Source organism: Solanum tuberosum, unplaced genomic scaffold (assembly GCF_000226075.1).
Source record: "Solanum tuberosum cultivar DM 1-3 516 R44 unplaced genomic scaffold, SolTub_3.0 scf00518, whole genome shotgun sequence".
In the NCBI taxonomy this organism is placed as follows: domain Eukaryota; kingdom Viridiplantae; phylum Streptophyta; class Magnoliopsida; order Solanales; family Solanaceae; genus Solanum; species Solanum tuberosum.
This window is the reverse complement of record NW_006239437.1, coordinates 97,921-121,464: the sequence shown is the minus strand read 5'-3', so window position 1 is coordinate 121,464 and position 23,544 is coordinate 97,921. Positions and strand designations below refer to the sequence as shown.

The 23,544-nt window shown below is 33.7% G+C and overlaps 1 protein-coding gene across 2 annotated transcripts; it reads left to right on the top strand.

Annotated features, from left to right (window-relative positions):
* The first annotated feature begins 545 nt into the window (after nt 1-545).
* Nucleotides 546-13,417, top strand: LOC102588989 (solanesyl diphosphate synthase 3, chloroplastic/mitochondrial). Of its 2 annotated transcripts, XM_006364820.2 has the most exons (12): nt 548-763; nt 2,352-2,444; nt 3,040-3,120; nt 3,197-3,268; nt 4,092-4,223; nt 5,372-5,458; nt 6,258-6,329; nt 7,979-8,064; nt 9,911-10,043; nt 10,775-10,864; nt 11,595-11,693; nt 12,991-13,417. In XM_006364820.2, the coding sequence occupies exons 1-12, from the start codon at nt 641-643 to the stop codon at nt 13,168-13,170; spliced, it is 1,248 nt and encodes a 415-aa protein (XP_006364882.1). In that variant the 5' UTR covers nt 548-640; the 3' UTR covers nt 13,171-13,417. The 2 variants fall into 2 exon arrangements, with proteins under 2 accessions (XP_015159655.1, XP_006364882.1); XM_015304169.1 differs by lacking the exon at nt 11,595-11,693 and having other exon boundaries at nt 546-763.
* The last annotated feature ends 10,127 nt before the right edge of the window (nt 13,418-23,544 follow it).

Genomic DNA, 23,544 nt, shown 5'->3' with positions numbered 1-23,544 from the left:
AAGATTTTATACACTTTTTATGTTTCTAAAAAAAGAATGAACGAAATTCTATATTTTTGAATTTTTTTTTGAAGTTGTTATGTTGCAGATCCTCAAAGGTCGTTAACAGTAGTGAATTGCTCTATTGATCGAGCAAATCAGTACAATCATTTAATTCAAACGCTTTAAACACATGTATCTAGCTTCAATTGTATCCCATAATTTACTCCGTTAATTAAGGCATTAAGTTACAACATTTAATTCAAAAGTATTTCAAACACGTATCTCTGCCTTATACACCCGATTGATACACATATTTGAGTCTTTAAAATCACATATCTCAACCTTATACACCCGACTGATACACACGTATCTGACGTATCTCGACATATGTATCCAACAACTAAAAATGATATAATATGTAATATCAAAAACTATCAGAACTAATGAGATTTATGTAATTTACCAAAAAAAAAAATCTCTTGAATTCGTCGTGTTCCAATTTGAAGGACAAATTAGGAATTTCCTAAATGGTTGCTTTTTGCTCGCAACCCTGGGCCTGTGCACCGCTTTACATTGACCATTCTCCTCTTTCTTCTTCGCAACTCAAATTATATACTCAAACTCAGGACACACACAAATTAGAAATTGAAAACGAACGATGATATTTTCAAAGGGTTTATCTCAGATTTCCAGAAACCGCTTCAGTAGATGCCGATGGTTATTTTCATCGCGTCCCATCCAACAATTACATCAATCCAATCACATCCACGATCCTCCAAAGGTGAAATAAATCTCTTTTGGTTTCGGAGTTGTAGTTTTATTAGTTACTGTTGCTTTTTTTTTTTTTTTAGCTCTAACGGGGGAATGGGTATTCTGAACGAGTTGAGTTTGCGGTTTCTTGCCAATCAATCAATTAGTTGGATTGGATAGTTTGGTAGCTATTATTGCTAATTTGCGGCTTTTCATGTTTTATTATCATTGTTTTTGCTGATTGTTAGCTACTGTTGCTTTTCTTTATCTGTAACTGGGAATGCTTCTTGTTTTTAGTCGGGATTATGCAATTTTTTTATTGGAGATGTCGGGATTTGAGTTTTGCCATTTTTCCAGTCGATCAAGGACTCGTCAATTCCACTATATCATTGGTTTCTGCTATGCTGAAGTCCATTTCATTCTACGAATTTAGAATTTAGAAGGGCACAATGAAAGTATACAATCTGTGTAGGCGAGATCAATTAGTTGTGTGTTTTAATCATGCTAATACATTTTCTTTAGGTCCTAAGCTTTTTAGGAGTCTTTTAGACCTCACTTGTTTTCATTAACATTAAGATGTCTCAATCTAAATGCACATTTGAATGATTAAGATGTTGTCTTGGATCTAAACACTGGATGATTAAAATGATTTGTTTTTCAATATGTGAATGTGCATAATTTATTTATTTGTAAACATAATAAATATGAAATTCAAATTAAAAAGTAATTAAAGTATTAATTTAATAAAATAAAATATTCATGTTTGCTAGTGATGGTAGAAATGGTTTTTTAGTGGTGGTGGTGATAATGGTTGGTATTAGTGATTAGTAATGATGGCGAGGATAGTTGTGATGGTGGAGTTGGTTGGTGTTGTAGTCTAGCCTGATGGTGGCGGTTGGTAGTGGTGGTGGTTGTGATGGTTAAGTTGGTTGATGTTAGTTGTTGGTGGTGTTGATGGTGGTGATGATGAAGAATGTGTGCTGGTTGACGATGTGTTCGCCGCAGTTGGCGGCACTACTAGTTATGATGGTGGAGGTGGTTGGTAGCAGGAATTGGCCTCAATAGTGGTAGTGGTTGATAGTGATGTGGCAGCGATGGTGGTGTCTATGAATACAATTATAATGATGGAGGTCATAGGTGTGGTATTGTCTGACAGCTAGTAGTAATTGCCGGTGATGGTTGTGATACAAAGATGGTTGCTGGTGGTGGTGGCTAGTAGTTGGCGACTATAATGATGGTTGTGATGACAAAGGTGGTTAGTGGTATGATTGATTATTGCAGATATAGTGGTGCTGAAAATTATCCACACAAAAATAAATGATATTAAGACTTTGTTTGAGATCTTAATGATTAAGACCTGTTCAGACCAAATAACTTCAAACAAATAAGGTTTCTTCATATTTACCAACAGAAAATTATAGAGAACTCCAGGTACTTTTTATTTTGTATTTTGTAAAATATCAGGTTGGATGAGCTCAAATGGAGCTACCCATTGATATAGCCAATCCCGCTTGTAGCTATTTTTTAAAGACTGCATAGTTTAATTGCTGAATTTATTGTTATTATTGCTAATTTGGGACTTCTCATGCTTTATCATCATTGTTTTTGGTGGTTATTAGGTTTTGGGTTGCAGAGTAATTCATTCATGGGTTTCTAATGCTCTTAGTGGTATTGGGCAGCAAATTCATCAGCAAAGCACTGCTGTAGCAGAGGTTTGTATAGCATTTTTATTTCATAAATCTATATTACTTCCTGTCTTTTTGCTAACATCATATGTTCACTGGTGGATCTTATGGTTTATATTTCGTGTAATATGTTGTGATCAAGTATTTCAAGAAAAGACACCACAGCACCTACTCAGTGCTGTTATTTACTAATAAACTGATCTTTTACAGATAAAAAAAAAGTATTTCAAGAAGAAAAAGGTGATTATATGGTCTAGGCAATTATAGAAATATTCACAGTTGCTTCTCCATATTCTAATCAAGAGTATATGGGAATGAAGGCCCCTTCTCTTTATTCCTCTCCAGTTGTCTTAGTCTGGATAGGCAAATCAAAATCAAAATACTTAAAGCTTCGAGCAAGTAGATGAATTTTCTTGGGATCGAAAATGACTTCGTCTGTGTCATTATTGTAGAGCTGCCATTTTAAGGTGTTCTCTGAGTAGTTCGAGTTTCTTTCTGATGCAAATCATCAAGTCTTTTATTTTCCTATCTTATTCGTCGTCGGGTTTTCTTTTTACATCTCCTTGCTTTAGATAATTGTGGGTAATGTAGTTCACACAGTTCCACATTCTCTTTTTCTCAGGAGCAAGTGGACCCATTTTCCCTTGTTGCGGATGAATTATCCCTTCTGACAAACAGGCTGAGATCAATGGTAGTTGCTGAGGTATATAACTTGTTCTGTGGTTTGGCAGTTGCTACATTCATGATGATAGATGAGAGCCTGTTTCATTTGTATACAGGTCCCAAAGCTGGCTTCAGCTGCTGAATATTTCTTCAAACTGGGAGTTGAAGGAAAGAGGTTTCGACCCACAGTATGATTTGTGACTCCTAAGCTGAATTTCTATGTGTACTGTACATTTATCATTTTTTGGTGCATAGGCTTTTGCGGATAGTCCAAAGAGAGAAACTTTTACCTTCATCAAGTAATTGTTGGATAAGCAAAATCCACATTTCCGTTGATGAAGGCTGCATAGCTTCCAAAAAAAAGTCTCGATTCTCTTAAGTCACTGAGTTCCTTTTAAATGCTGATGAAAACTAAGTGCTTGGTGTTACTGTTTAGTGAAGTTTAGAGGCACACATTTCACACAGTTCTTTCAGAAGGCTTGAAACACGTTTTCCTATAAACTAAGGAAGAAAACGAATTTCCCTTAGTTGCACTTGTAGTAGGTTCAAGCATGATGCTCCAAGAGAGGTGACTGAAAGCAAAACAAAGAATGTGAATAAAACAGGGGGAAACATGAAAAGACTAAAGAAACAAAAAAAGTTGGCAAACAAAATAGAACTGAGTTCTATTACTTTTAACAACTTGGGTCTCCTTTTTTATTTTAGTAGAACATAAAGTTTCATTTTATATATAAAAACAACACTTAGAGGAAAAAATTCCTTTTTTATTAGATATGCAACTTCAAAGCAAGTACATGTGTGGTATCGATAGTACCCTGTTGAAACATTGTACTTTGGTGGTGCTTCTTATTTGCATTAAAGGTTATTGACTTATAGTGCAGTTGCTTGGGCAGATCCATCACAACATAGATTTGTTTCAAGTTTGTATCATGTCAATGCAACATCCATTTTCAACTCATGGTTTCCTACATTCTCCCTCGAAAAATAAATAGACTGGTGTACTTCTTGTAGGTTTTGCTGTTGATGGCAACTGCATTGAACGTACAGATTCCTAGATCTGCTCCCCAGGTGGATGTTGATTCCTTGTCCGGGGATTTGCGTACAAGGCAGCAGTGTATAGCTGAGATCACTGAGATGATCCATGTAGGTATTCCGTCTCTTCATTCTGATAGGATGGGAAGACCATCAAGTTGATTGTAAATAGAGTTAATATTGACTTTGATGACAAGATTTTAATATATTACGTTACCTGGACTTTGGTACGTGTGTTGGATACAACACAGATACCAAATATGAATACATTCAACTTAATCCATGTTTTACGTCTAATTTGAAGGTTCCATACAAAAGTACCTGACCGATATCATAACTATTTGATAGGAGCACCTGATTTAAAAAAACTTTTTGATACGAACACATGAAAGGCAAAATGAACAAGTCAAGTGACATAGATGAACTACGCTTTCAGGTGGATTTTTGTACACAGGGATAGAGGATAAATTCATGAAAAGAATCTCATATGTAAACCTGATTGGTAAGGAAGCAACAGAGAAACACAGGATTTAACTGATATATCTCACCTTATTGGTAAGGAAGCAACAGGAGGACGGAGCAATCTATAAGAGAATTTCCATATGGTATGATAAGTACTAATCTACCCATAACCATGCATGAAAAACTGCATTCACTGGGAAAAGTTTGTGGAGTTCTGTTCTGAATTTTTAGGACAGCAGTGGGATGTTAAATTTTAAAGGGTGGCTGATCATTCCTTTCATTAGGAACGGTAGAGATGCAGAGTTGTTTGTTTTGGTCCGGTTGGTTGGTTTGGTGATTGTTGCTTTCTTGGTTTTATAAGGGTGATCTCTCTAGTTTTTTACTTTTCCAACAGAAAAGGCAGCTGCAGCTGTTGCCAGATTGTTTGATATAATTTCGTATTTAAGGCGAGTAAGACCGGAACACGTTTCTACGCCTTACTTCATCAAAAAGAAGAAAAAGAAGACCATAATACATTTCTATACCTCATCAAAAAAAAAAGACCTAGACGCGTTTCTCTTCCTTATTTGGTATTTTTCCTTAATGTATCATGTATTCCTTCATCCCTGATGCTCAATGAGCCAACCGCATGGCATTGTTGGCGCAAATTATATGAATGGGCCTGCATTCAGAAACACCAGCATGACCATTTAGTTGATATTTCATATTCTCTCTTCCTCTAGTTTATTAATTGATCTTAAAATGCCATTTCCTTACAACTTTCTTTAAGTCAGGTTTCTTTTTTCACTCTATCATAGGTTGCCAGCCTACTTCATGATGATGTACTGGATGATGCTGACACAAGACGTGGGATAGGTTCTTTAAACTTTGTGATGGGAAATAAGGTACTTAGTACTTCACTTTCCTTTTCTGAAATATGTTATTTCCTGTTAGTGTCTTCCATATAATGCAAGCAAACAGATGTTGTAGTGAGATTGCATTGTGTTTTTCTTAAACCATCTGATATCTGGATTTCACTGGCCCAAATAATCCAAATTAATGCCAGGTAGGTCCCATTACGAGAGAAGTGCCCTCTACCAGGAATTTCTCCATTTCCAAGGAGCTTAAGGTGTTATTTGACTTGTTAACTATTTTAATGGTCGTGGAAGAAAATATTCATCTAATGATGAAAAGTTAACATGATAGAAAAAATATCATTTGAAAGTATAAACTATTTATTGTTAAAAGATTCAAATTCTTGAAACTTGTGAAAGATGTGTAGAAAAATACTATTAATGGAATAATGTCAAACATTTTGAGCTTGCCGTAATGAAAAAAATAAGGTGTTATATAAATTGAATCAAGAGGGAGTATCTTATATTACCAAGTAGAACATTGGATATGACATGCTAACTGGAGATAGTGGTATCACTTTTTAATTATTAGATTATATGGAAGCAGTCATTTTTAGAACTAGAGAAGGTGAGCGATAAAGGGGCGTCAGGACCTATGCTCTCCTCTTGGTGGAAGAGCAATTGTATTGAAATGGATATTTTAATTTTTTTAAAAAATGGATGGGTAGTAGAGCAATTTTCACGAATGGGGTTTATATTTAAACCAAAGTAACTCTTTGTAAAGTACATCGTTAAATCATGTTATCTTGGTATCTGCTGACCCTATTATCTCTTCTCCTATTTGATGCAGCTAGCTGTACTAGCCGGAGACTTTTTGCTTTCCCGAGCATGTGTGGCACTTGCCTCCTTGAAGAACACAGAGGTATACTTTGCCTTCTCCTCTTGGCTCTAGTAAACATTTAATAGTTTTGCACAATTGACAAGAATTGGAACCATGCTGTTCGTAGTATTCTTACTAGTCTCTGGGTTCCCATGCGTTGCACGTTTATTCCAAAATCATAATATAAATTGTGTTGCAATTGGAAAATTTAAATGGTATATAACTATATATATTATTTGACTTTCTCTGAACAATAAAATAGAAATCAAACCATATAAAAAAGTAAGAACCCATAAGTTAAGGCTAAAAATTCTTGCAAACTTGATGATACTTTAGGTGACATATATAATACTTTAATTAAAGATAAATGCATACTCGAACATATATATAAAAATCTTCAACAAAAACAATGGAAACTAAAATTCAAATGATGAATCATTTGGAAGGGAAAGTCACATGAGAGATATTTATATTAATATGTGTGAAGACATGATGTTGGGAAAAATACATAGTAATAAAGAAAATTTCTAACGGAAAAAAGGAAGACGAGGATATAGTAATTTGATAGTACTTTTGCTGTGCGGCCACGTTTTTTTTTTTTTTTGATGACAAGGGAAACCCGCAGTCGCAGCCGCTACCCTTTGGGTGCGCACAGGGTAAAACCCCCGCTCCTATGCAATAACTCGCAAACCACATAGGAGAGGTAACCCACACTAGGCAAGCCCGGTGCGATGAGCTCGACCCAGAAGGCGTTACCCCTTGTTTTCGCTGGCAAGGGGTTTCAAACTTGAGACCTCCAACATGGAAGTTCCAAGCCCAAACCACCGGGCCACCCCAAAGGGTATGTGCGGCCGCATTTAAATAATGCACTGAAGATGTAAAACAATTCCATACATTAATTGTTATTAGTGTTGGAAGCTAAACCTTCAAATTGAATAGAGATAATTAAATGTGAGAGGGCTTTAATTTAAGCACTGAAATGTGAAAGAGCTGGGTGTTAAATATAAGGAGTGAGAAGAATATAAAGGGACATCCTATAGTTATATGTGTATTATAATTTAATATGATAAAATTAATTAATTAGTTATATTAGATATTTTATAATTTTTTTATTTAGTGTAGGGGTAAAATGGTTCCAACTTTGCACTTTGGAGCTTCCCACTTTTAGTAGTATATGATGATTATTAAGGCTTGTTCTATTCCTACTTATCCAGAGTATTCTTTTCTGGGGATGTATTATTATTGTGCATTATTTCTTTCTATAAACTTCTTTATGGTCAACAATAAATAATTTTAATTTGTCCAGGATTATTGTTTTTACACACTTTAAACTAGTTAACCCATGTACTTTCATACAAATTAATCTCTTATGGTTGGTGATTCAGTGATTCTTTTGTACCTTATACATTGTATCGCAAAACTAAGGTTTTTGCTCTTGTTTATTTCCAGCCGTACAACTATATATAAGTTCTTTTTCTCCTATTTAAAAAAGTTCACACTTAATTTTCTGCCTGTTCCGTTCATGCATGAATTTTGATTCTCCTCCATTAAAAGAAAAGTAGAGAAATGGCAATACCAGCTAACAGGGATAGGAGTTAGCTAGAAGGTTGATATTAGCTAACCCTTCTGTTGCTTTATTTTAGTTAACCTCTTGTCATCCTCTCTTCAGTTCTGTCGCTCTGATCTTGTAGGTTGTATCTCTTCTGGCAACTGTTGTGGAACATCTTGTTACTGGAGAGACAATGCAAATGACAACTTCTTCTGATGAACGTTGTAGGTATGCTGGTAGAGTGCGGATTAGATTTTTATAGACCCTAATTGAAATTAAGTCAACTAAAAGACATCTATATCTCGAGATATTATAAAACTTCGTGAGTTCTTAAGTAGATCGTTACGTCTTCCTAAATTTGATCATATAAATTAGATCACCCTGTTCACTTAACTTCTTTTTAAAGGTAGTGGGTAGTGCAGATGCCGCAGCAGATAGGAAGAGACTCATGTATTAACAAGACTAGAACCTGTTCCCAACTAGTAGGTATCATCTCCTTAATGCTGAAGAATACAATACTTATCAGTTTTTTTAAAAAAAAAAACTTATTTGTATCATCTCCTTAATGCTAAAGAATACAATACTTGTTTAAAAAAAAAAAAGTAGGTATCATCTATATGGATACATTTCCTCCACTATGCCCTTTTTTAGCCAAGTCTGCAAAACTCTATATTTAACTAAAGATAAAACCATGTAGCTATAGATTAGACCTTGTTTTCAACTAGAATATAAGAACAAATAAAGTCGGTGATGATGACAAGAAAGTAGTCAATTATCGAAGAGAAAAATGATATAAGGTAGTCAGAATATCTTTTGTGATCTACATTAGCTTCTTCCTCCTGGCGCATTAAGTATAATCCAGCTTAGTAATTTATTCTCTATGTAGACTAGTCACTTAGACAAAAACTGGCTACAATATGCAAGCAGTTCTAATCTTCTTTCCCAATTATGTGTCCCACTTCCCTACAACTTCATGAATCCCATATTTGGCCTCCTGAAAGGCTGAAAACACTTCTCTTATAAACTTGCTGATAATATTAACAAAACAGTGTACGATAAAAGAAATCAAGAAGATGTGGAAGATGAGAAAATTAATGAATAATTTTTTTCTTTCTCTCTTCATCATCTTTTGTAGAATTCTAAATATTTCTTATTATATTTCATTTATTTAAACTTGTTGTATCAGTTTGGTAGAAGAAGGGGATCTGGAGCGAGCTATTGCATAAGAGCGGGGGTTTTACCCTGTGCGCACCCAAAGGGTAGCGGCTGCAGGTTTTCCTTGTCATAAAAAAAACAAAGAAGGGGATCCGGAGTTAAAATTCTGGCTACATAATAATATTAGAACATTGGAACAGAGAATGGGATATCATTAAACCACATTTCTGTAGGAACAACACCTCTTTTCGAAATGCTAACCCTGTGAATCAACTCAACAAAGAAAATGCTGCAAACAGATAAATATGAATGAACTACTGAATCATAATTATTTGTTTGAAAAATTAAAATGTTCTGATACTATGAGCAAAATGATGCTTACAGTCAGGAAATAAGACCTAGCTTATATATCTTTCAAGGACACAACATTGTGTTTAACTTTCAGGGTGTTAGGTGTTATGGCTCCAATAAATGGGGAATCTTGTGTCAGCTGATGCATACTAAACATGCACTTTTGCCTAGCTTTCTCACCTGATGCCTTAGCTGGCGAGGATGTAAACTAACCTTAGCCATATCATCTCTGTTTTAGAACACCAAGTGTTTTTACTCATTTGTCCCAGAGTCGGATCCAAGATTTGAAGTTCGTGGGTTCCTATAACAATCTCAAATCAATATACCATAATAACTAGGTTCACAATTAAACATTTATAGATATTTATTGGGACACATAGAATAGTTAGCTCTCTGCTGTGTAAGCAGTTTGATCAGTGAATTCATGTGTTAATGACATGTAAAATTAGTCATGTATGCGTTGCGCTAAAGGTTGCTTACAATCTGATTTATTATCTGCATCTATTTGTTTGTTAGACATTTTGACCAACACTTCTCTGAAATTAATGTTCTTAGTCATCTGTTGCAGCATGGAGTATTATATGCAGAAAACATATTACAAGACTGCATCATTGATTTCAAACAGTTGCAAAGCGATTGCACTACTTGCTGGGCATACTGCTGAAGTCTCCGTGCTGGCTTTTGACTACGGAAAAAATCTGGTCTGTATAATCTTCTGCTGCAAGTCCTACTTGACTTAATATATTCACTTTTAGGTTATAATGGTTCAGTAAAACATAGTAAAAATAGTTCTATGTTCCGACCTTTTCTCCATTGTTGCTGTCTGGGTGGAAATCTAGTATATAATACTCATAAGTTGTTGATATGCGTCTTATAACATGACCCTTGTTAGAAATTTCAGTTCGGCAGATATGGTTTTCCTTGTGATTGGACAAATAAAGACCTGTTTAAGTAGTTCACCATAAGGAGTCGTTTAGTTTGAATACAAGTTATGATGGGATTAGTTATGATGGAATAACTTATGCTGAAATTAGTTATGATGGGATGATTTCTTATTGAGTGTTTGGTTTGTTGTATCCAAAACAATATGCATTGTATAAATTTTAAGAACAAATTATTTGTTTACAAAAGTACCCTTCATGAATGTGGAAAGTGATGTATAAAAAGGGCTTAAAGGGATATCTTTGTCATTTACCTATTTTATATCGGGATAAGTTATCCTGGGACTACTATACCACCCAAGGGGAGGGATAACTTATCCCGGTACTAATTATTAATCCCGGGATAAGTTATCCCGGACTTGCCAACCAAACAACAAATTAAGTGGCACTATAATTTAATCCCATGACTATTTGGTGTTATCCTTCACACCAAATGACCCCTAAGAGTTCTCCTAGTTCTGATTTCTTGCTTTCTATGTCTGTTTATGCAGGGATTGGCATTTCAATTAATAGATGATGTTCTTGATTTCACGGGCACATCTGCAACCCTTGGCAAGGGTTCATTGTCTGATATTCGTCATGTAACTTCTCTGGCCTTGACAGTTGTTTCTCATATTCGTTTACCTCAATTTTAGTTGACCTAAAAGAATGGCTACACAGTTTAGGATGTTGGGAGCATTGGCTTACCGACAGATTTACTCATTTTTCTAATGGATTTCAATTTTCACATCCTGGTCAGATATATGTTTATAAGTTAAGAATAGCAAGCAATTGTCACTCTATGGTTTTAATATCTTATTACCATTACTTTTGTTGTTACTATACTATTACTTTTTACTGCTACTACTACTACTACTACTGCTATTACCACGACCGTTACCACTGTCAACGCGACTGCTCTACTACTGTTATTATATGATAATTGAATTCAACTACTGCAATTGAAGAATTGAGAGTTTGGATCTTCTACTAGAATATTTGAACTCTTTAGAATTGTTTTCATTAGTGTAGAAGTGAGGCATATACTCTTCTAAGGCTTCCTTTCTCTCTTTATTTTTGTTCCAACAATGATTAGTGCTCAAGTGATTTTTTCATCTTATATTTCCAATTAAACTTTTCATCTGTGTGCCGTTCTTAGTTTTTCACTGGCTAGTGCTTCCAGATGCCATATGATGAAAACTAGTTTCATACTCTTTAGATAACCCTTTACATGATGTGCTCATTCACGAATTCAAGAGTCTTGTCTTAAGAAGCTATTCTCAATCACTTTTCCATATGTAGTGAATTTCTCTGGAATACTTGTGTTTGTAGGGGATTGTAACTGCCCCAATATTGTATGCCATGGAGGAATTTCCTCAACTGCGTACGCTGGTGGACCGAGGTTTTGATGATCCTGTAAATGTGGAGATCGTAAGCATTTTTGTGTTCATTTTCTCCTAGCATGTCCATAATCACCTTTGTATTCTTATAAACTTTGTGGTTGAATGTCCTTTATACCTTTTTTTTTTTTTTTTGATGACAAGGGAAACCCGCAGCCGCTACCCTTTTTGGGTGCACACAGGGTAAAACCCCCGCTCCTATGCAATAGCTCGCAAACCACATAGGAGAGGTAACCCGCACTAGGCAAGCCTGGTGCGACGAGCTCGACCCAGAAGGCAAACCCCTTGCTTTCGCATGCACGAAAGCAAGGGGTTTCGAACTTGAGACCTCCAACATGGAAGTCCCAAGCCCAAACCACTGGGCTACCCTGAAGGGTCCTTTATACCTTTTAATTTGGCGCTTTAATGAAAATGATGATAATGACTTTACTTATCCAAATGATAGAGGTGTGTTTACCCTCTAAATATGCCACAATTTTCTATCAAGTCTATAGCTTTAGTTCTATTTTTAGGGGTGGCAATTGGGTGGGTCAAAATGGGTCAAGACAATAAACAGGTCAAGACCCAACCGAGTCCAAATTTGTTTGGGCCAAAATGGGTTGGGTCAAAACAGGTTAGTAACGGGTCATAACCCAACCCGCCCAATTTTTACTAAGTTTTAATTGCTTTATTTGTTATTTTATAAGCTTTTAGTACCTATTTTTTTTTCTTTATTATAACTATATATAACATATAGAATAAAATAAAAAAAATTGACAAAATTTCTCAAAAATCAATTTGGGTTACATATCATCCCCATTTTTAACAGGTTGAGCTAACAAATGGGTGGGTCAATAACCAACCCAAACTTAAATGGGTTGAGTCGGGGTTGGGTTTGATTTTGCCACCCCTAGTTCTATATGAACCCTCATTTTCATTGAGTGTTTCCATCAACAGAATGCAGTGGTTGAGTGAATTGGTTATTCTGAGATCGTCCTTTCAATGTTCAATATTGGACTAATTTGTGATACAACCATTTGTTCCAAGTCTATTACCGCTCTGGGATTTGAGTTTTAGTAATGCCTATTGTGGTGCGCATATTTCTAGTTCTCGACTTTTAAAAATGTTGGAACCGATGTCCTGTGTTAGATTAATGCTCGGATCTTCTGGATATCTGGATTTATTTTTATTAGGAGTACTCGTTTTTGCTAATGACTATCATGTTGTAAGTGTGTTGTTGCTGACGCATCCTTTTGCATTCCACGTCCTGATTGACTATTGGTTTTCTCATATAATGTGTGAAATTTAGTTGTGATCACTCTACCAAAATCTACTGATGAAAATTGCAGGCTCTAGACTACCTTGGGAAAAGCAGAGGGATACAGAGAACAAGAGAACTTGCCAGAAAGCATGCTAGCCTTGCGTCAGCGGCAATTGACTCTCTTCCAGAAAGCGATGACGAGGAAGTTCAGAGATCAAGAAGGGCACTTGTAGAACTTACTCACAGAGTCATCACAAGAACAAAATAGGGGGAATAAAGGGAATCTATCAGGTGCAGCCACACGTTCAATTAGTGTATTTTTTTTTTCTCAACTCAACACGAAATCCTGTATTTCTAGGGACAACATACCCTAACTTTACATTATGATTTTGTTATAGATAGATATTTTATGATTCTTCTCATCCAATAATAATTTGTTAAGACCTTTGTTTTTGCTCGCTCTGTACTGGAAAGAATTGTGTAGATTAAATGTGATACACTTTGATGTTGTACTATCCAGTTAAAACTAAGTGGATACACAAGGTTGAAAAGGCTAACGTATATCTTACTAGGTATGCGAGTTGCGTTCAGTTTTGTATTTGTATTTTATTTTTCGATTTTGAGAAATTGTAATCTAGTCAAGGCAGGGGTGATGTGCTGTTTTTTTTCTTCTTCAGTCTACTTATATTGTGAGTGGTGATTATTTGCAGTTTGTTTGTAATATATGTGGATAACAGAATCTACTTTGCAGAGGTGAAATTTGGTTTGAATGGGTGGAAAGAAATAGAAATGTGATGCGCAGGAGAAGTAAAGCATGGAATGGGGCTACGGAGGAAGCTAAATCCAACTTGTTTTGTTTCAGGAAGAAATAGGTGTCATTTTAGAAATTACATTAAATGCAGAATGGCAGTTAGGGCATATGCTAAACTACCAAAGAAAAGTAATTAGAGGCTTGAAAATGTTATCTTTACAAGTTTGGAGATTGAAGCTAGCACACCCACCTATCCCTATATATGTTGAGTGATTATGAATAATTTATGATCATATTAAAGTGCAACTAAAAGGAAGGACCAAATTACATCTTTATCTCTACTCTTTTTCAATTTACAAAAATCCCCTAAAATTGTTGTCATTTGGATACATCACAATAGATACATTATACAACTAATTTATGGAGATTAAATGTCAGTTCCCCAAATCATGCAAATCAAATTGATGTCAATCTCTTCAAACAATTCAAGTTTCAATTTTTCTTCTCTCAAATCTCTTCAAATTGTAACAGATTAAAAAAAATCGACAATTTTATATAGTTATGTATCATATATAAAAAAAAAACTATGAATATGATATACATGATTTACATATAAAACAGTGATTCAGATGCTTAACAACATGTGATACATAACTATGTTATATACATTACAAAGTTATATGTCATATACATAACTATGAATATGATACAAATTGATTTTGTTATATAACATTAGTGTTTATGTATCAACAATAATATTTGATTGTGTCTACAAATGCCTAGCCTTCTAGTTGAACAAGGTTGGGTATATGTATTTGATAGTAAAAGATAACGAAATTTGTAATAGTTGTGTATCTAATAAATTATTATAAACATGATACATTGTAATTTGCGTTTTAATTAACTAGGATTATGTATCAAAAATAATATTTGAAAATGATATATTGTACATGATAAAATTGTAATGTATCGTAAAGGTGAAACAAACGAATTATACATTAATTTAAGAATTAAAATCAACTAGATACATTAAAAGATCTGTTGAAAGCAACAAAAAATAAAAAAAATCAATAATTTGATCTACTAAAAGCAAAAAAAAAATGAACAAATCCTTCTGTACTTTCTCCTTTGCTATGTATCAACTTGTAGCTTTTTTTCACTCACCCATGGATCTCAACCTAAAATTGTTACCGGAGCCACCATCAACCCTTGATAAAATTGTAATGTATCATAATGTTGAAATGAAGGCAATATACATTAATTTAAGAAACAAAACAACTAGATATATTGAAAAACTGAACCCATATCACTACAAGAAATATGACTTTTAGCGATAGGAAATTATGTCGTTATAAGTCCAAATCCGATCGTTATAGGTCAATAACGACTGGAAAATATTTGATCGTCACCGGTAGCTAAAAGCTCCGTCTTTAAAAGTTAATGACCTGATTTTGAATCCGATCGTTAAAGATCCTTTAGCAATGGAAAAATTTCCGGTCGTTATCTTCATTTCAACGACCGATTTACCCTACGCTAATTGTTAAATTTTCATTCGCTCATGCTCATTCAATTATTTGACAATTTCCCTATCCTACTGAGAAATTTTAGTACATAAAATGAGATAAACATTTATGATTTTCACTATAGTTATTGAATAGTAACTATTACTATTTCTTAAACTAGCATACACGTGTATGTATATATACACATGCACATCCAAAAATAACCCACATTGATATAAAATTTCATGGTATGAAATTACAAAGAAGAGAGGAATCACATCACTAAAATATATACCCCTTACCAATTGTAGGAAATTAGTTTTAGCAAATTCTAAAAAATGAGAAAATAAAAATATAGCATATGTACAACTGATGCATGTGGATTAACACATGATCCAGCAGAATGAACATTCCATAATATTCTCTAGCATTTGTACTTTTGAGTCATTGATCTTGCCTAGTAGTTAAATGCTTGTCTATTGTATTTGCACTTTGTTCTAGATCTGCGAACGAATAATAGACATTACAATCATACAGGATACAGCTAGCGGTGTGGATAATGACCATATATAGAGCTTGATACTGAACAATTAATTAAACGGAGTACTAATTTAAGATACCATTGGTCAGGAGTGCTTCAGAATAATTAGAAACTGCATGCTTACTACCATGTAACTTGTTGCTGGTGTACAATATAACTTATGAGTCATCTATTAACAACATCATGAACTGGATTAGAAAACATGCATGCTTCCAACAGTGTCAACAAAATTCTGGTCGGCAACATGGACGAAAGCAAAACAGTTGTGATGAATATGGCATTAAATTCTTAAAAACTAGTGCCAACATAAATATGAATGTTGACGAGGTTTTCTTTTTCATAGCTCGGGATATAAAACAAAGGCTTGCCGAATCTGATGATTCTCGTTAAATGTTACTACACATTAATAATATTATACTAAATCAAACAACTCTTTTTTGTTCATTTCACTCATGAATTTCTCATTGCAGGGACCGACTCTTCATACACCAACATTCAAGTCGAGAATAGATCTAAGTATAGGAACGACCCAATCAAGATGAAAGAATTACGTCAAGCTTTAATAATAGAAAATACACCATTAGATGCACATCAAGTGCAACAATGTTGGATACACATCAGGTGTACATGTATCTAGTTAAGAGTTCATGTATCTGAGTTAAGATTATATGTATCTATGAGAAAAAATTCAAATCCTTAAAGAAAGAGAGAATTTTGAATTTTTTAACTTTTTTTTGGATTAATGATGAGATAAATACTCCACCGTCGTGATTTGTTCTAAATTCGTGTGTTTCAATTACATTTCATATTTAGACACACATAATTATGTGTGTGTTTACTATGTATCTGAGATACATGATTTTAAATATAATGTATGAAATTGATACTTGATACATCGAATTAATAATAGATACATATAAAAGATACATGAAATTAAAATTATATCATATAAATAGATACATGAAATTAATATTATATCATATAAATAAATACATGAAATTCATACTAGACACATATAACAAATACACAAAATTAATATTAGATACTTCTATGATACATATGGATGTACTTGTATGATACTCATGTATCTAAGTGTTTTGTTTGTTGGATACATCATATATTGATAATAGATAAATCAAATTAATGAATTTTATTATTTTAAGAGTAATAAAATGAAATTAATCAAATTGCATGACCAAGATATACATGTTTTTTTGTCTTTTATTAATAATATTAACGAATTTATTATTTAAAATAATAATAAAAATGAAATTAATTAAACATAGATACACTCCTTGATTTCCTCCTTATATTAAGGAAATCAGTTACAACTAATTAATTTAAACAAATAAAATACGTATCTTGATTTTAAAATTCGGCACATACATATATCTCACGAATTCAAACTCATGTATCCTATCGGTAGAGGAAATAATATTTAAAACTATCGGAAATCTGAGTAATTAGGACCTAAACTAGAAGGATTTATGTAGTTTGCCCATAAATAAACCAGCAGGATCTTCGCAAGGCGCCTAAAAATCAGCTTGTTGTGGTTCTTAAAATATTGATAGCAGCAAATGAAGCCGGGATGATGGCGAATACATGACCATTTTATAAGTGGGAGGGTTTAAACTTATATTTGTTATAAAATTCTCACTGTATTTCTCTCTATACAACTATATTTTTCAATATCTATTTGTATTTGGTGGCAGCTCTTAGTATTTACAAAATTTGATTATTATATGCTCACTACTTTTTGACTTATATAAATGAAGGGACAAGCTGCATTCAATACCTTATTCAGGAAAATAAAAAAATTAATTTGGAAGTAGTTTAAAATTTACGAAATCAATATAAAGAATGATTTGCAGAAAGTTTTTAGTTTTAAAAAATATGCAAAGGGTTAAGATGAAATATTGTTTCCATTAAAATATTTCATTCGAGGAACTACCATGCATGATCGCGAAAAGAGGTATTAGTAACACAGAGAATCAAAAGCACACATGAATCTACATAAAACAGAGAAGTCAACAGGAAGTATGTAGGAAATCTCATAGAAACAATTTTATTTGGATCACATAGTTAACCATAAGTAAAATGTTACACATTCTAATAAGTATCTGGTTATTTGTAATCATTCCACCGAACTTTCTATCTATTAAACAGAATCTTTTGCACTTCTAACCCTTAAGCATGATCAACACAGAAAATGAAAAATTAAGAACCCAAAGTACACAGAGTTGGGTAACTATATAATGATTAGGATCTCAGTCAATGGAAATCATCGATCCTCATATCATTTTCTTCCAATACCTAACATGAAGAATCAATGGAACCACACTAATGACTATAGTATTTCACAATTCTTACAATTTGACTAGCACTGTCATTGTGAAAAATGTCCATATAATGATCTAAAAATACAAAAAATTGTTGAGATACATGTCCAAAAGTGTCCACAATTGATTAAATTACAAATCGGTCATGGAAAGAGGATGCATGCTTTAAGACAATACCTTAGCTTCCCAGACGTAAACATCAGTGTGTCACAAGGAGGTGAAAAGAATCTTGAGGCGGACTGTTGTGAACCAAGCTGACTCCGTAAGGGCCTATGGGCTATTAGAGGCTTTTATTTGGGATCCAGACCCAATTAGCTATTGTTAAAAAGTTCTAGTGATTAGAAAGAACGGATATGCAAAAGCTTGTTAGTTATCTCTCATCCCCTTTCTCGGTTCTAGTATCCCATCCCCTTCTAGTTACCTTCTTCTATGTTAATATATCTGTAATTTGTATGTTATTACTTTGTTGCGTGTATTATAACGTTGTAATAACTATATATATCAGTGTTTATATTGGAAATCGGGTTTGTTTCACGGACTTCATATTTCTTTGGAGGTGCCACATCCAATTCTTTAATTACCAATGGCTTTGCGGCTTCCTATGCAAATGCAAATGCACACATTTTCATTCGCATAATCACAATTTTATCATGTTCCAAAATTGGAACTTTAACCGCTATAAAAGGCTAAAATAGAAATTTCCTCTGGTTCTTAAGCTAAAATAGGTGCATCAACCTAGCTAGTTTGAGTGCTTCTTTGGATACTCTCTTGCCCCAAATATAGTAGATTCAATTCACACCTTTGTGCTGATGATCTCAATAGCATGTAAAGAGTCACAAGATATGCCCATTGACAGCTCACATTTTTCTTTATATTACATACTCCCTCCGTCCCTATTTACTTGTCCATATTTCCTTTTTTGGTTGTCCCTATTTAGTTGTCCATTTTGACAAATCAAGAAAGGACAACAATTTTTTTCCTATTACCCTTATTTACACTTCTTGAAAATTGTAAAAGTGTATGTTGTTTCCCTCCAATTTATTTCACTTGAATTCAAATAAGTGGTTGTAATTTTGAAGTGAAAAGTTGTCATAAGGGTAAAATTGTAACTTCACTGTGCTAATCATTGTTGCCTTAATCTGTGTGCCATTTCTAAAGTGGACAACTAAAAAGGGACGGAGGGAGTATCAATTAAGTCTTAAAATTCTTAGGACTTAATGCATGCATAATGACATTGCAATGGTCATCACATAGTTAAAGATTAGGATAGTTTTAAGTGACATGTTTTCCGAGTTTCACACATCAATTTGATTTAGCAGCAACAATGAAAATGTGTTAGTAGGTAACTAGCTAGGATTGAACATAAATATTTAAGGCACACAAAAGTTATTTTACTTTTTATTTTATTGAACATAAATATTAAATATAGTGTTAGTAGGTAACTACGATTCTAAATATATTAGTTTAGGATTCTGTTTTTTTGACTTACGGAAAATATTTCATCGTCATTCTTGTTTCACCGTTTTTGTTTCAGCGGGTATTACTGTTTCTTCATATCACCATCATTCACTTGAAGCAATTTAAAACTATCATCAATGGTAATTATTTAAACATTTATTTTAATTTCACATTTTTGTAACTTAAGATAAATTGTTTATAAAGAATTTTTTCTCTTGAATAATATAATTTTAATCTTCAAGCTATATTTTATCTTATTAATATAACATCTGTTAACTACATGTTTGCAGCAAAATGTACAAGAGATTAGATCTTCACAGGAGGATATTCTTATATTTGGTGATGAAGAATCAAGAGTTCCATATATCGGTATGAAGTTTCAATCACTCGTTATTGCATTTAAATTTTATCTTGATTGTGCTCATCGTAGTGATTTTAGTGAGCGCAAAAATCGAATCACTAGATCAAGAAAAGATAAATCAATAATAGGTCAAGAATTTGTTTGTTCAAAAGAAGGATTTCGCTGAAAAAAAAGCCTCGAGAAAAATATACAACGAGATGAAACTAGAGAAGGGTGTAACGTGTTGATATATTTGTCGAGGAAAAGTGGGTTGTTGCTAAGCTGGTCTCAATCCAAAATCATGAACTTACTTCTCCACATAGCCAAAATTTCTTGCGATCGTAAAGAAAAAAGTCAGAAGCTCAAAAGAATCTTATTGATCTATTAGATAATTTAGGTGTTCGTCCTAGTAATTGCATCAGTATTAATTACTCAGGCAGGAAGTGTAGAAAATCTCAATTTAACTGAACGAGACATTTAAAATTATCTAAGTACTAAAAGGCAAAAGAATCTTGAGAAAGGAGATGCCCAATTGATGTTGAAGTACTTTCAAAAGCGTCAATCTGAAAACCCGATTTTCTTTTATGCAATACAAATGGATGTAGAAGGCCATTTAGATAATTGTTTTTGGGTAGATGCTATGTCTAGGATAGCTTATAAATTTTTTGACAATATTGTCATTTTTGATCCTACATACTTGACAAATAGATATAAGATGTCTTTTGTCCCATTTACCGGAGTTAATAACCATTATCAATCCATTTTATTTGGTTGTGCTCTTCTTTGGGATGAAACTCAAGAAATTTTTGAGTGGTTACTTCGCACTTGGCATGAGACAATGTTTGGTGTTATGCCTCGTACAATTATCACGGATCAGAATGCTGCAATAACAAAAACAGTTGCAAATGTCTTTCCAAATTATGCACACCACTTTTGCATGTGGCAATTGAGAAGAAAACTCCTGAATATTTAAGTCATGTCTATCATGACTTTGATGATTTCAAAACAAAGCTTAGTAAGTGTCTACATGGTACAACAACGCCGGAGGAATTTGAAGCTGCATGGACTGATATTATAAAAACCTACAATTTGAAAGAAAATAGTTGGTTGCAAAGAATATATGCAGTTCGTGAAAAATGGATTCCAGCATATGTGAGAAGGAATTTTTGTGCTGGAATGTCAACAACTCAAAGAGGTGAAAGTACGAACAATTTTAAGAATTATCTTAACTCTAGTACACCGATGAGTGTATTTGTAGCACAATATGATAAAGTATTGCTAGGTATGATAAAATAAGGGGAAAGGAATATAAGACAAAATTTTCAAAGGCTATATTGAAGAATTTATATCCTATGGAGGATGAAGCAACAAAGGTATATACCATAAAAATATTTCAAAAATTTCAAGAAGAATTGATTCAGTCTCAAAAAATTATTTCAAAAAAGATTGAGGTTTGGGACGGAATACATATCTAAAAAGTTCACTGGTTCCAAAAACAAACTCCTGCATACACGGTTAGATTGAACATTATACTGAAAGATGCTACTTGTTCTTGTCATAAGTTTGAGTTCATGGGAATCTTATGTAGGCATGTGCTTATGGTATTTATAAAGAAAAAAATTTACTCACTTCCACCTTGTTATCTGTTGAATCGGTGGACAATATATGCAAATTTAAATGACAAATCACAAGTGAATAATTTGAAGCCTTCCTCTATATGGTTCAACAATATTATGATGCATTATTTTGGTCTCTCTGAACGAGCTACACGTTCTGAAATACATTATAAATTTGCGTATCAAAGATTATCCCAACTATGTGAAGAACTTGATGAACTTCCTTACGAGGTCGAAAATGATAATATTTGTGATGATCTAGTTAACGAATCAAATGTGGAACTAAACACAAGTGAGCAGAGACAAAACTCTATCTTGATTGACCCTTTATGTGTGGTAATTAAAGGATGTCCAAATTAATTGAGAATGAAAGGTGGTCTAGAAAAATCTCTGAAGGTTAAAAAATGTTCTTCTAAGAAACAAACAAGTCAAATCAAAAGTTCAAAGAATGGCAAGGCAAAGGACAAAGGTAAAGACAAAGGCAATGGAATGAGGTAATCTCACTTTATATAATGTAATAATTATTGATTATTATTTTTGTAACTTTAATATTTGATATATAGTACAAGTTCTAATGTTGAATTGGAATCTCAAAGCACATCACCACTATCACGCCCCGAGGCTACCCCTTGACGTAAACACGGGACTTAGGATCACGAGTGACCCCAAGCTAACCCTAAGTTGGCATATCATAAGCATACTGATAATAACTTAATTAAATGTAAACTATGCGGAAGCTTAAAACAATAGTTAACTGAAAGATGAGGGAATACCCATTATTAATCTCAGTATAAAGATACTAAGAGTTTAGTGGTACTAAACAATCACTCAAAAGCTAAAGCTGAATTTAATACTATGTCTAAAAAAGCCTATAACTGACTAGAGTAGTTGGGACATGCCCCCAGCTAACCCTAGCAAAACTGAAAACTAAAATGAAAGATTGAATCTAAAAAACATGTCTATTGTCCTCGAAATATGAGGACTCACCACTGAAGCTGCTGAATATGGATCGAGAACTGATCTATGTGTGATCTAGATGCGGAGTACCTGAACCTACATCATGAAAGGATGTAGCGCAGAGTATTCGTCAGTACTTGGAATGTACTGAGCATGCATGATATGGAATATAGCTGAAAAATATAAATGAGCAATAACATAATCTGAACAGAATAATAATACTGAAATATAGTGAAAACTGAGCTAAATGCTATGGCCAAGCACAAATCATGAATTTAACATGCTGAGACTGAATACTGAGGTATAACTGAAAACCTTGTCAAATACACTAGAGTCTAACTATGGGAGCTACTATTATCGACATAAAACCACGTGAGCTAAATGTGGAGTCTGATGTATATGCCCCATCGAAAGGACCCAATATACATTGTCAGGGATATAAAGGCATGACTGGCGTGATCACTAAATCTGATGCCCAACAAAGGGGACTTATAACCTACGAGGGCACGTAGTTCTGGGACTATAAGGGTACGCTGAACCCTAATCCAACTCGTTGCTACGCCTACTCCCAACTGGAATGTGTATGAAACAACTTAACTGAAATATTGGATTAGCTCAATATTCTGACATGCTAAGTGAGAATGCAACATTTAAGTACTGATAATGAAACATTCGCAATCTGAGGCATGTATATCTGTTTATCTGACCTAGCTAGTGTAATTCACGAACTAAACGAATCTACACAACTAGGGTTCTGAGTTTCATGCAAGGAACTAACTAATGATTCCACGAAAACATGATAATCTGATTAAGAATACTATAACAACTAAATCACAACCAATATCTAAAGTTTTAGAAACCCTAGGTCTAAGCAAGATATAACGAATCTGACTAAATTAAGGACCTAGTGGATGAAAGGATCCCACTAGTGAAATTCCACATACTTGGTGACAAAATTCACGGAGAAATCTTTCGATTTCGGGGCTGGAACTAAAGAAAAACTTGTTGCATTCTTGGAAAAGCTATCGCATGTTTTTTTCTTTTTTTGTTCTAGATTTGGTGAATTTTTGGTGAATTAATCGATTAGGGAAATATCTGATTAAGTTACTAGGCTTAAACTGACCAAAACTATGTAGTT

Bases quoted from the DNA above. Each gene is read 5' to 3' on its own strand.
- LOC102588989 (XM_006364820.2), top strand. From the start codon at position 641: ATGATATTTTCAAAGGGTTTATCTCAGATTTCCAGAAACCGCTTCAGT. The intron at 5,459-6,257 runs GTACTTAGTACT...TATTTGATGCAG, and splicing joins ACTTTGTGATGGGAAATAAG to CTAGCTGTACTAGCCGGAGA. The intron at 10,865-11,594 runs GTAACTTCTCTG...TTGTGTTTGTAG, and splicing joins CATTGTCTGATATTCGTCAT to GGGATTGTAACTGCCCCAAT.